Here is a 13,079-nt window from a genome sequence, read left to right as displayed (position 1 = left end):
AGTCTTTTACTGCACATACCGTTATTCTGGTAAATTAATTTCACATTTAATGCAGGAACAATAAGTTCTACAGAGTGTAACCTCTAAAGAGACACTTACACAACATTTGTCCGTTTAACAAGAGTTGTGAGCTAAATGCTAACGTCAGCATGTTAAGATGCTGATGTTTAACGTCTAAGTATCTTTTCCAAGTATTGCTTCTTCTAAATGCAGTCAAGACCAGTTGCACGGTGTTCTCTCCATGGTAATGCCATCAGTTTTGCAGGTGTTTAGTTTTGAATTGAAGTTTTGTACAAATCGATTTGACTGGATGATGCTGCTGTATGGAAAATCAGGTTATCACCATCAAGTTATCATAATCCATCCTGAGGGGAACGTAACGTCTGGACCAAATGTCACGGCAATCCATCCGACAGTTGTTGAGACATTTCACACAAAATCTCATGATGGCGCTAGAGTAAAAGTCGGTGGATCACCAGAGTCAGTAGGGTTCATCCTCTGGGGAACACAGATATCTGCACAAAATTTCTCGGCAATCCATCCAACAGTTTTTGAGACATTTCACACAAAACCTCATGATGGCGCAAGAGTAAAAGTCGGGGAATCACCAGAGTCAGTAGGGTTCATCCTCTGGGGAACAAGGATATCTGCACAAACTTTCTCGACAATCCATCCAACAGTTGTTGAGACATTGCAGCCTTGACCGAACCGTTGATCGACACTGCCAGCGTGGCTGAATGGCTTCAGGCACCAGGTGTTTGAAACAGTAAATGTAAAAGCTTCCATGAACTTCACATACACTCTGTTGAGTCACAGTTTACCACAGCAGCGGCTCGGCAGTTTAGACAGCTTGTTTCCGTATTCATCGACAGTCTGTACGTCCACCTACGGCTAACGTTTTGTGTAAAGACAACCGGCTGCCTCCTCTAACTTTTCGACTCCGGCGAGCCGATCTGACACGAGCACGCGGCTGAATGCCCCGTTTTCCCGCCTGCGGTCTGAGCCCAACCGGGGGAAGGCGGTCAGCGTGCTCCGTTATGAGCGTAGGTGTTTGTTGTTGACTTGAGTCCTGCCCTGGGGGGGTGGGATGCATCTCGGTGGCTTGTGAGGAGGGGCAGATAAATGGGCATATGTCATGTTGTTTTCCAGCGGCGATATCGTGTTAAAAAAAAAAAGGAAAAGAAAAGAGAAGCACATGAAACTGCACTAGGAGACACTTCCAAATAGTCTCACTTTTGTCCACCTCGGGTAGGACAGCGACTTCGTCTCCCACCGCGATGACAGCGGCGCTTTGTGTTGCTAAGTAACGATGCGAAGAGTTTTGTTCTAAAACGACAGTGAGTCGCAGAAAACAGACGTCATTTGTCATGTGAAAACCAGCCTGTATTGCTGAAAGATACCAAATATTTATTTATTTTTTATATATATTTAATCAAAATGGATATGGAGCGTTTCAGGAATGACCTCGTCGTGTTTCATTCAGCTTCCTTCTCTACACAGCTTCGTGATCAGGATTTCGCTGAGCCCCCCCCCCCCCAGGGGCGATCTATGGGAGGGAAAAACTCATTGCATGCGTCAGAGCCAGAAATCAAAGATGTCAAGAGAAATAATGAATTCAGCGCTTCTCGACACTACCGGCCATCTGCAGCTCGGAGAATGCGCTACTGACCTAATCATTCCCACCTCTCTCTCTCTCTCTCTCTCTGACACACACACACACACACGCACACACACACACACGCGCGCTGCATCACAGTAATCCCTCGCTTTTTTTCACACACGCATTTTCTCTGTCGCTCTTTCGGCTCTCGAGCGCACGGGGGCGGGCCGTCGCTGACCCCCGTCTCGCCAGCTGCAGCGCCCGTGCCGTCGAAATGGGCGTCAAGATTTAATTCAGCGTGCAGGCGAGAGTTGACCCGAGCGACGACACAAAAACTGAGAGCAGGACTTTCCCCTGATTCCTTTGAGATTTTTGCATATATTTTCCACATCCTGATGAATGATGACACTGAAAATTAAAATTGGAAAAACATTCTTATAAATGTCAACTGCACAGCCCCCACCCTATGATTCTGTGTGATGAAGAGGAGAGCGGACAGAAAGGGACAAGTTTACATTTCTAAATAATTCTCAAGTGTTTTTTTTTTTTAAACAAGCTCTTGGATTGTGAAGATCTGGCGCTTCTCTTATCTCAAGTGATATTAGACTGAATATCTTTGGGTTTTAGCGTGCTAGTCGGACGAGACAACGTTTGGGAGGGGTCACCCTTGGTTTGGCGTTTTCTAACAGTTTTCCAACATTCAATTGATGAAACGTTGAGCCAAGGAAAATAATCAGCAGATTCATCCTGGATAAAAATAAATTATTCATTTCAGCCCTCAGGGAGAGTAGAGCTGCAACATTTAGTAGCTTAGCCAATTTGTCCACTGACAATGATGACGGTAATCGATTAATCGCTTTGGGTCGTTTTTTTTTTTTTTTTTTTTTTAGAGAAAAACTGCCCAAATCCTCCCGTCTCAGCTTCTCCAATGTAAATATCTGCTGGTTGCCTCGGTCGTCTGTGACTGTAAACGGGATATCTTTGGGCTCTGGACTGTTGGTGGGACAAAACAAGACAGGCGAACACATCCCCTTGGGATTCTGGGAAACCGTAACCGACATTTTTCACTATATCCTGACAATCGATAATTGAAAATAATCATTAGTTGCAGCCCTAATGGGGAGTGACAGCTTGTGCGTGAAGTTGCGTGTCTCTGCGTGTTAGTGTGCGTATGTGAGGTCGTGTTCATCTGTGCGGCGGTGAAAGCCGGGGTTATATTTGGAGACAGGAGTGACTCATGCTGGCGGCAGACGAAGGGCTGCCGATCGGGCGCGTCTTCAAACGAATGCGTTTACCCCCGTTTGAACCCCGGCGTTTACTTCCACAAACCGTTCGGCTGGCTCTGCCGCCGCCCCCACCAGCTGTGGTCCGGGCCCGCCTGCGCGAGCGTAACGCGAATGTCGCCCGCCTGTGACGCGGAAAAACTCCTAGGGGAGAGCAGTGTGTGAGAGCTACGGGAACAGAAATATTTCAGAGGCTGTTTCTCCTGTCAGAGGCATCAAGGGGAAATGTAACGCTGATCGGCTCTGATCGTAAGAACGTCCTGTATTATGGTGTCATTCGCTGAATTAGAGTACCTACATGAGATCCTAGTTTAGATGCCCCCAATCTCCTTTTTGACCAGTATTGTATTATTTTATTTATTTATCTACTTTTTGTTTCTCCAACTGAATTCCACATTATCCACAGTCCCTATTGTTCTCTGTGAGAGGTTTCGCTGCTCGCCCCATCTGCTCTTCTCTTGGTGTGTGTTTGTTTGTTCTCTTTTGCTCTGCTGAAAAAGGCTTTCATATAGTTAGGAAGGGTTTTGTTGTTTTTTTTTTTGCATGCACTCTTACACTCATTACGGTATCTGACGTTATCGGTTACTCTTAAAGCTCTTAGATGTTTTTACGCTGGGAGAACAGGGTTTTTCTGTTTGTGCTGTAAAGCAGCCTTTCCTTATGTCAAAGCCACAAACTAGCTGAAGATAAATATAGTTTAAACTCTAGAATATAATCTTATATTCTCCATGTTGGTCTTGTTTTTAAAAAAAGTAAATTTAGGTCGTCTTAACGTGATTCTGTATGTTGCTTGAAAAGCCTGCAGTAAGTGTTTTCTGGCCACTTGGGGGCAGCAAACCAGACTGTAAACACAACATTTACATTTTATCATCACCTTATCGAGTTGAAGTGACGAATATGTCGGCAAACAGTTGCCTATTTACAAATCTACCAGGCACGGATTAACTTTAGCATAGACCTGGAGTCGTGTCGCTGGCTACACATGGCTAATATAAGAATACTGAGCAGTGCAGCTTTTAACGGAACTCCTTTATGTCTCAATATGGTATTAGACGATGTACGGATGTTTAAATGTTGGCCATTATGTTCACACGCGGTCCATCACTCGTGTGAGCAAGCGCCCCAAAAGCAACATATGTTTATGTTTAGGTGACAAAGCCCTCTCGTGGCCGTAGGAAATGTGGTTGGAGCGAAAGGAGGAAGTCCGGTGATGCTGTTATAAAGCGACAAAATCTGTGTAGGGAGGAGGTCAGGGCGGATGGATGGGTCAAGGAGACTGGAAGGAGCAAAATAGTTTTCCTTAATTCTGGCGATGTTTTTCAGCTTTTGCACGTCGGCTTTAAAACGTTTCTCGGGCCTTTCAGATCCTGAGACGGCATCTTGGCTTCTGGCAGTTTGACACGTAGCTCACTGTCACACAGGCGTAGGTCTGCAGGCATTGAATCAAAGATGCAGCAGTCCCTTTATTTTTTCCTTAAATCACGTGGAGGTGACGAAAGGGTCATGTGACAAAAGCAAAGCGGAAATACAATTTTCATGAGTTTGTCATGTGACAACCTCAGACAAGGGTCAGCGATAAACTCTGTGCGTTTTCCACTGGTCTTATTCGGACATCAAGGAAAAGAGGGAGAGAGAAAGCAGAAGAAAAGATATTAATTCTGTGTTGTTGATGCTGTCGAGCTGTGAAAGCTCGAAGCTGGTTTATTCAGAGAGTGTGCGTCCGCCGTGTCCAGGGGTTGAGGCCGGCAGTCATGGTGGCTCATATGAACTGTTCACTGGTTTCCATCTTCTCAGTGCCAGTAACTCTTTGTCTTTTTCGCTACCTGGTAAATGTTCAGCTAGTTGCTAACTTTGTCCCCTCGGTCGTTACGTGGGTTAATCAAAGCTGTGTCTCCGAAAGCAGCTGCATGCTGTGGCTGGAAACCAAACTTCCGAGAGTGGTGGGAACAAACCGATACAGTTAAGTTGTGGTCTGCAAAATAAAAAGAAGCTGCAAGACAAAGCTCTAGAGACAGTTGGTTGATAATTCTCGTCGTCCGTCACTGTAAGCGAGCCCTTTGCCATTAGACGTAGTCATTTGATCTAGTCTATTGGCCGTCCAGGCCTGCAGTGATTTTCCAGATGCTCTCAACTGTATCTGTGTGGCCACAAACCTCTAAGGATAAGTGAGAAAAATGTGCTTTTTGTGATCTGGATGACCCGACCATTTAAATTTCAATAAACATAGAATGAATGAACTGATCTCAATCCAATGCAAAAGACAACATCAATCTGCTTCTCTCTAACAGACTGTCGACAGAGTGCATTGAGTGTAGTGAAAACGGAAAGCATCAAAACGTTTCAACAGATTCTTTTTCAAAATTTGCTGAAATAAGCAGTTCACAGATTTTTTTCCAATGTTTCCATCATGCATGATCTGTAAAACCGTGAGAATCCTTGGTAAAAAATGGATTTGAGGCAGCTCCAAGACACTGTCATTCATTTAGCTCCCACGTTTTTGCCTGCTATCCTTTGTTAGCATGCTTTTAACCCCGCCACATTGTATGCTGCACATGTGTCAGTGTGCGTTAGTGTGTTTAGTTGTGTGTGTGTGTGTGTGTGTGTGTGTGTGTGTGTGTGTGTGTGTGTGTGTGGCTGTACTTCCCATCCCTCTTGGGTCTTCTCTGCTCACTAGAAGAAAATGGGATTACATAATTAAGTATTTCATCAACAGCAAAACGACGGCCAGGGTTTATCCTTGGCCCCCTCCTCGACTGTTAATTTATTACCAATTCACACCACATCACAGATGCCGGAGCAGTTTTGAGAACTACATTGTTTTCACAATAAGCTTGTACAATCTGAGCTCCAGCCATTTTCTCATTGCTCCAAAAAGCATTTAGCCTTCACTGGAAGCCAGTTGCAGTCACAGACATCACCCATACGACATGAATCTATATTCATTTTTGGAAAATCGTGATCTTGGTGATATTTTCACAGCGCCGAGAAAGCAGCTACAGCTGCAAAGCAACCCTGCGTGTGAACAGTGGGAGAGTATTTGTTATTCATAGGCGGAGAGTCAACCAACACCCACTCTCATTTCAATATCTCCGGCTTTTGAAAGGCTAATCGGATGGCGACGGGCTGCTTCATTGCTTTCAGATGGGCCTCAAGAGTCTCCTGGTATAAAAGGTCGTAACCATGAAGTGAAGGAGTGTCGACCAATCGCCTGACTCCACAGAAAGAGGCAGAAAATGGATTGCGTCACTGTGCAGGGATGGATGTAGAAGACTGCAGCTGAACAATGTCTAAAGTTAGAGACAGAAAACACAGTTATATCGCAGACCAGGTGGCAGAGGTGATACCGCCACCTGACAGGACGAAATGTCCTGAAACAAAGGACACAATATAAAGCCACAATATAAAACATGCGTTCTTTAAAGTTGCAATGACCTTTCCAAACCCAATTAACTCAGGAAATCAATCGTGACCATTTATTTCAATTTATGTTGCCCTCATAAGACTGAGCTCTAACCTCTGATAGTCAAGACTAAAATGTATAAAACAAGCTATTATAGCACCATCCATGGTGAGGAGGAGAAGTTGGAATTACGACAAACTGTAATGCTTTCATTTTTTAGGTCCGTTTTAGGAAACTCTTCAAGTTTGCTGGATAGAACTATTACATTTGGTACATTTCTTTGATGTAAAAGCTCCCTTCATAGCAAAGTAAAATTTAATTTAGTATTCATTTATTAATAAAAACTTGATTATCCATTATCCCAAAAAATTACTAAAATTATTATTTTATAATCAAAACGGTTGCAGATTAGTTTTCTGTCAACTGACTGTTTGGCTAATTGACTAATCGTTGCAGCACATATTTCAAACCTTGCATATTCAGCTAAAGTGTATGCTAACTGAACACTTTTTCCATTTTCCCTATATTCAGTAGCCAATTACATTGTTCTTTTTGAGAAACTTCCTTGGAAATTATAAAGCAATAATTTGGAAATCAAGGACCTACTGCGTTAAAAAAAAATCCTTATTTATTCCTTCTTATTATGTAAAATATATCTTTTAAAGTTTCACCATTTTTATCTTTTTAATAATACTTATTTTTTCTGAAGGTTTTAGTGCACAATGCAAATAATAGAATTTGTCTGATTACACGAAATGGAGCAGTTTTGCAGTTCACAGTGAAATTAGATGACGCTTAGTTGCACCTTCTGGTATTTCACATATCCAAACAAAAACTGTGTACCCTCTGGTGGTCATAATGAACCAGATTGAGTAAATAATGCGATCTATCTTTTTAAGCGCCATGTTGAATATTGTTACACTGCGACAGATCCATTAATCCCAACAGTGCACATGCATCTCTCACTGGGGAAATGAAGATCTTCTTAGCAATAACACACCCACAATAATCTTGCACTTCATCTCTTCTCCATAATCAACATATTTACATGGCTCTAAAATCTGCCTCTGTGCCTTTCGCATTATTTGTATTTCAGGTTATTATGTGGCAGTGTTGAGGCCGGTTATATCAGAAAACTAATGTAGATACAAACAAATTCATTATTTTCACTGGCTGCTTTCATTCCAAACAAGCGGGTTCTTCCCCTGCATAGCATTTTCAGTGTGTAGCCAACTGTCTGTAGAGTCTGCATGTGGATGAATCAGCATTTAAACACTCGCACCACCACGCCAAACAACGCACCACTCCTGTGCCTGGTTTTCCATCTTTTTAAATGTATTTATGAAAACTGCAAATATGGTCATTTCCTCGGTTCCGCCGCAAATCGAATTTTTAATGCACCCTGCCTGCACTGTGCCAGGTTTACTAAATCACAGACGGCAGGAAACAGAACAGGGACAAAGTGTCTTCCGCTGATGTCGCCCATAAATTTCCGAAGGGAAGGTGGATTGGATGGCTGGAGTCTGTGTTTATCATTTTCTCTGTTTTCTCGGCGGTTGTTTTTGAGCCAGGGTAGAGCTGCATGGTTTTTAATAATTCATAGTGGAACAATCTCTTTCAAAATTGATTCCTAAAGACGCATTAGAGGAAGCGAAGTGAGGCATTTAGACTCGGAAGAGAAGTTGAGGGTTTACTATTCGCTTCCAGACAGTCAGTTTTTGTGTTTCGTTTTGTCTTTACAAGCCATTTGAGGAAATACATATTAAGGCATGAATGCATTAGGTTTAAGATCCAGCTGTGGTGATTGCCCCTTGGCTGGAAATTCATAGCGTGCAATTGATGAGACCAGTTTTATGCTAAATTTTTGTAAATTGGACTACAGTGTTGAATCTTTGCCGTGGTACACCTCTTTTTTTACCATCTGAACTTTATTGAAACTAATGGGATAGAAACTAATGCTTTTTCACATTTTCCACACACTCTTCTCCCGATTGGATGTTTTATGGAGACTTTTCACAAACTGCCATTACTACATACTGTATGTGTTGATAGAATAATTGGTCAATGAGGTCATTTTCATAAAAAAAGCTTTGTCCCGAAAAAATTACAAATATTATACACAGGTGCAACTAAAGCCTATTAACTGCCTATTTTTTTTTTTTTTTTTTTTTTTGCCACTTTGGGGAATTGCAACAAGCTATGAATACAAATTTTACATGTTATGGGCTCACTGTTTTTATGGCAGTCATGTTAACAGACAGTTGCCCTTTTAAACATCCAACAAACACAGAGCAGCATTTGGAGTCATGTTTCTGGCAAAGTGATGGAAGTCATCTCATAATTTACTCCCTTTTTAGCTCTGCTTTGGTCTCCACCGATTCCTGAGAAAAATATCAGGTTGTTCAGTTGGATTAATGCTCTACTGTGTTCACTCGTTTGTTGCACACCTTTTCTGTCTGACGTTTGGTGCTGGGCTGGTTCATACATCGTAGCTTTTTTACTGAAAACAGCTGCCAGCAGGAAATGGCAGTGAGAGGCTGAACCAAAACAGTAAAATTGTTGGCTGTCAAACCAAAACAATGAGCTCAAAGATGCTAAAATGTTCTTTAGAGTCAGGTGACTTTGCATGTTCATCACCTTTCACATTACATGCAGCTTTTCTTTCCCAATGTTGAAACAAAAATTTTGATTAGTGCAGCTTTAAAACTATAGTGTTGACCTACCTTCAAAGCTTTCTGGCAGAACCACCAATGAAATTAATCTACAGCCGCAGTGATTAGTCGATTAATCAATTAGTCAATTAGTCAATTGACAGAAAATTAATTGGCAACTATTGTGATAATGAAATAATTGTTTTTGTAACTTTTTACGCAAAAATGCCAACTAGTTTGCAACTTCTAGCTCCTCAGATATGAGGACTTGATTTTCGTTTGATTTTGGACTGTCAGATAAAACAGGGCATTTTATTGAGAGAACAATTCGTCGATGAATTGAAAAAAGTTATTGCCAGATTAACTGAGAATGAAAACAATCGTTAGTTGCAGCCCTAAATTAAATTGTTTGCAAAATGTAAATACAAATTCATTGCAAGGATCTAAAACTTTGTAGCTGTGTTGCAAAATTTGGACCGGTTGACCAAACAATAGATTTATGTAGCAACAGCTGATCATGTGAGTCAAAGCAGAGCAACTAATACAAAACAATTTGCTAATATGACTGTACAGTATAGCTTTTATCCAACTGAATCCATAAGTTTGTATTTTTTAACTGCTTTATAGTTATGACATCTGAGCTCATGTAGCCCGTTAATGGCACAGGGTTGAATCTCCAGGCTGGAACTCCATGAACCGGTCATTGACTTAACACAAACATGCAAGTGAAAACTAAAATGAGCAATTTGTGGGACGAAATCCAGGCTGATAACAAAGCACCAAATGTCTTTGACAACATTTGCTTGTGATGTGATGCTGCCTGTCAGAGTGAGAAACTGTTGGAACAAAAGAGCTGCACAACTATTTTTTTCTTAACTTGACCTCAAAATGAAGGATAAAAAGGCAAATGAAGACTACTAAAGATATACCATAAGAGGCATCCTGATTGATTTATTGATTGCCATGCTGTCAGGGCAGTCTGATCGATTCCTAGAGATCATGGCAAAAATAAATACAGAGCACATATTGATACCATGATGTTGCCAAGATTTCATGTACATACAGTATGCAAAATGTACATACAGTATAATAAAGTGGTTTGTCTCATGGATCATATTATCGAGGGAAAACAAGATGTGTGTTGATGCCTTTTATCCTCACAATATGACAACATGAGAGGGCATTATTGACCCCTTTATGATTCAGACTGGTTAAATATAACACAGCAGTAGAATGTAAAATAAGAAGAAAGGGAAAAGGGCAAAGGGAAGGGAAGCAAAATGATGGAAAAGGGGTTGAAGCACCGCAGTTGTTAATTGAAACAGTGATTTCTAGTCATAGCTTAGCAACCATAACTAGGCATGGAAAGACCGTCAAGCTTTGGGTTTCTTCACATGTTGTATCAGTGTACATTTTGATCTAATAAGAGCGATATACTTGTACAAATAAATGTTAAAAATTTGGAGAGATGTGTCTTTTTTTTAATCCCCTCTCCAAATCCAGTTGATCAAACCGTGTCTTCATCTGCTGAGTCGTTAGCATAGCCGCTACTAGCTTACTACCTAAAGCAGTAACTGTGTTACTTTCAAAACCAAAGTGAATATCAGTTAGATGACTGCATTGTTCTATAGGATTGCAGGCTACGCTAGAAAAAGCTAGTTCTGCCGTAGGACTAAACGCGTTGTTTCGCCACTGTGTGAAGTGTAGGCTAACGTTAGCAGTTCTGTCCTGCTTTGATTCGAGGATGTTTACGCAAGATATCGTTATGTTTGTCATCAGTTAGTCCTCATGCTTAAAGCATTGTCTTTGTGAAAAATAAACATTGTTTGAAAATACAAACAATAAATAGTCCATAAATGATAAATAAATAGATAAATAAATCTTACGTCTGTGTTGCCCCTTCAAATATATTATTATATAGCAAGCTGCAAAATAGGGTTATGTGACTTTTTACCTGAGACCTGTTACCTGTAGCCTCAGTCTTAGTGCAATAGGCTATCATGTACTCATCCAATGCATTTTTAAGACAATTTTACTAAATTTTAATTTTAAAACGAACCTGTTTCGAATTCCGCTCAGAGTTAAAGTTAATTAGCTAACACTAGCTAGCTGCTGCTTATGAAATCGGCTAGTGACAGTTGTCATTTCAGCCGCCGACCAAAGCTGCTTTTGTCTTTTATCATTTTGTCTCAACATTAATTGTTTACAAATACTGTACATTAATAAACAATTAAAAGTGCTTACAACAACATTATTGTGAGTTTGTACAATGTTTGTATACTGCTTATAAATATTCAGGGACACTGAAAGAAAAGTGTTAAATTTTTTTTGTTTGTTTGTTTTTGTTTGTTTGTTTTGCATTTCGTTTTGAACGAATAACAAATGCAACACTTTATTAGACCAGGTTGGACGGTGCTGTTCCTTTTAACAGTATTCTGCAGTATATTCAGCCAGTTTGTGTAGTTGTGTTGTCGGGTGTGGCTGGCTCCCTCAGGCTGAGCATTTTCTCTCTCTCCCCTGCCGAGCTGCTGCTCTCTTTAAAGAGACTGTGGGAAGCTACTAGAATGACGTCAGGGTGGGCTACAGCTGCAGTTGACCCCTGGAGACTTGCTCCCCGGGGGCACATCATCTGTGCTTGGTCTCCCGAGCACATACATGCTGGAGTTTTGGTATTGTCGCAGACAGGGAGTAAACACCGTTTCATCTCAGAGGCGCTGAACATGCCAGGCAACCGTTAGGGCTTCAGCGGACGAGGGACGTGGTTCCCAGACTTTGTTGTGACCCTTTAAAATGAAGCAATGTCTGCCTGTCCACCCGAGTCACAGGTTAGAGCCTTAGTGTGGACAGGGGGTGATCGCAGGGAGTTGTCTTATTTTAAACATCAGTCTGAAAAGCGGTTTACTGGCCCTCTCCGGTTGAAAGCTGCACCTCTTAGGTGTGGTCAGAAATGTGCTCTACTGCCCCTGTAACCACGTCTAATCCCATGGTGATGTCGTGGGGTCCTGGAGTACACTTATACATCACTGCAGCAAGATGAGAAGGTAAATCCGTGGAGGTCAGCAAAAACCAAGATTTTCTGGGGGTGTTGAGTTACTCTGTAAGGATATTTAGAGACACGAAGAGGTGAATGTCTCCTGTATTGTCACAAGAAAAAAGCAAAAATGACAGACAACTAGTTCCTGATTTAAATCATAATTTGGCTGAATTTAGGCTGTATTTTATTTCCTCTATAGTTGCTTGTGTTTAGGGAACATTAAACCTGCAAAAACTTTGGCTTGTTTTGTTAAATAGCAAAACGGTTGTGTAGAAAAACATAATTGTATCTGTTAAAGTAGGGTCTGAAGGGGGGTTTTTGTAAAATACTAGGTTATTGTTATTACTTAGTATAAATCTATATTTGTGTCTATTTTAAAGGAATAGTTTGACATTTTGGGAAATCTGCTTATTCGTTTTTTTGCTGCGTTAGATGAGAAGTCTGTTAAGTATGAAGCTATAAAGCCATAAACCCCCCCACTGTAGTTTTTACATTTCAGTTTGTTTACTAATTAAGCAAATGAGATACAGTGTATTAATTCATGAGCTCAGGAGGTGCTGGTAGGCATATTTTGTTACCTTTGAACAGTTTCCAGTTTCCAGTCTTTCTGCTAAACTAAGTTTAGCAGCTGCCGGCTGTTGCTCCGTATTTATTGAAAAGAAATGAGCATCTCCCCAAATGCCAAAGTATTCCTTTAAGGTGAAAGTAATTCTTTTGGGAGTATTAAGCAGAAGATCGTTCATTTCAAGTGCATTGTTCACGTGCTGATGGTGTACGTGTATAAAAGCTATAATGTCAACAATCCATAGCATGTCAGATGCTCACCGAAACACATATGGTGATGACGTTCCCCCTGCTGAGTTTGTTATGCCCATTTTTCCTCAGCGCAGCACGTCCCCGTCAGCGGGACCAACAACGGCTGCGTCACAGTGACACGGGTGTTACAGAAAGGAGCAGGGTGGCCCCGGCTCATAGATTCATGACGGCCCCTTTTTTTTATTCTGCCCTGCACTTCCCTCCTCTCTTCTCTACTTGATGGGGACTATGTACAGTAGTTGAAGAGCAAAAGGAGTGAGGCTAAAGGAAAACACGCGGAGAGGACAATAGATTC

General features: G+C 41.4%; 1 protein-coding gene across 2 annotated transcripts in view; it reads left to right on the top strand.

The window, feature by feature from the left end:
- Positions 1-13,079, top strand: part of sv2a (synaptic vesicle glycoprotein 2A) — a 56,284-nt gene that overhangs the window by 6,451 nt on the left and 36,754 nt on the right. The window contains exon 1 of one of the 2 annotated variants that reach the window (XM_040117995.1): positions 10,218-10,245. The exons of the other annotated variant lie outside the window; for it this stretch is intronic. Within the exon in view, the coding sequence (XP_039973929.1) occupies positions 10,218-10,245 (28 nt within the window). Of the gene's footprint in view, positions 1-10,217; positions 10,246-13,079 lie in introns of those variants that run through there. 2 annotated transcript variants of the gene reach the window in all.

The sequence above is a fragment of the Xiphias gladius genome, chromosome 22 (genome assembly GCF_016859285.1).
Source record: "Xiphias gladius isolate SHS-SW01 ecotype Sanya breed wild chromosome 22, ASM1685928v1, whole genome shotgun sequence".
In the NCBI taxonomy this organism is placed as follows: Eukaryota; Metazoa; Chordata; class Actinopteri; order Istiophoriformes; family Xiphiidae; genus Xiphias; species Xiphias gladius.
This window is presented reverse-complemented; position numbering and strand designations above follow the sequence as displayed.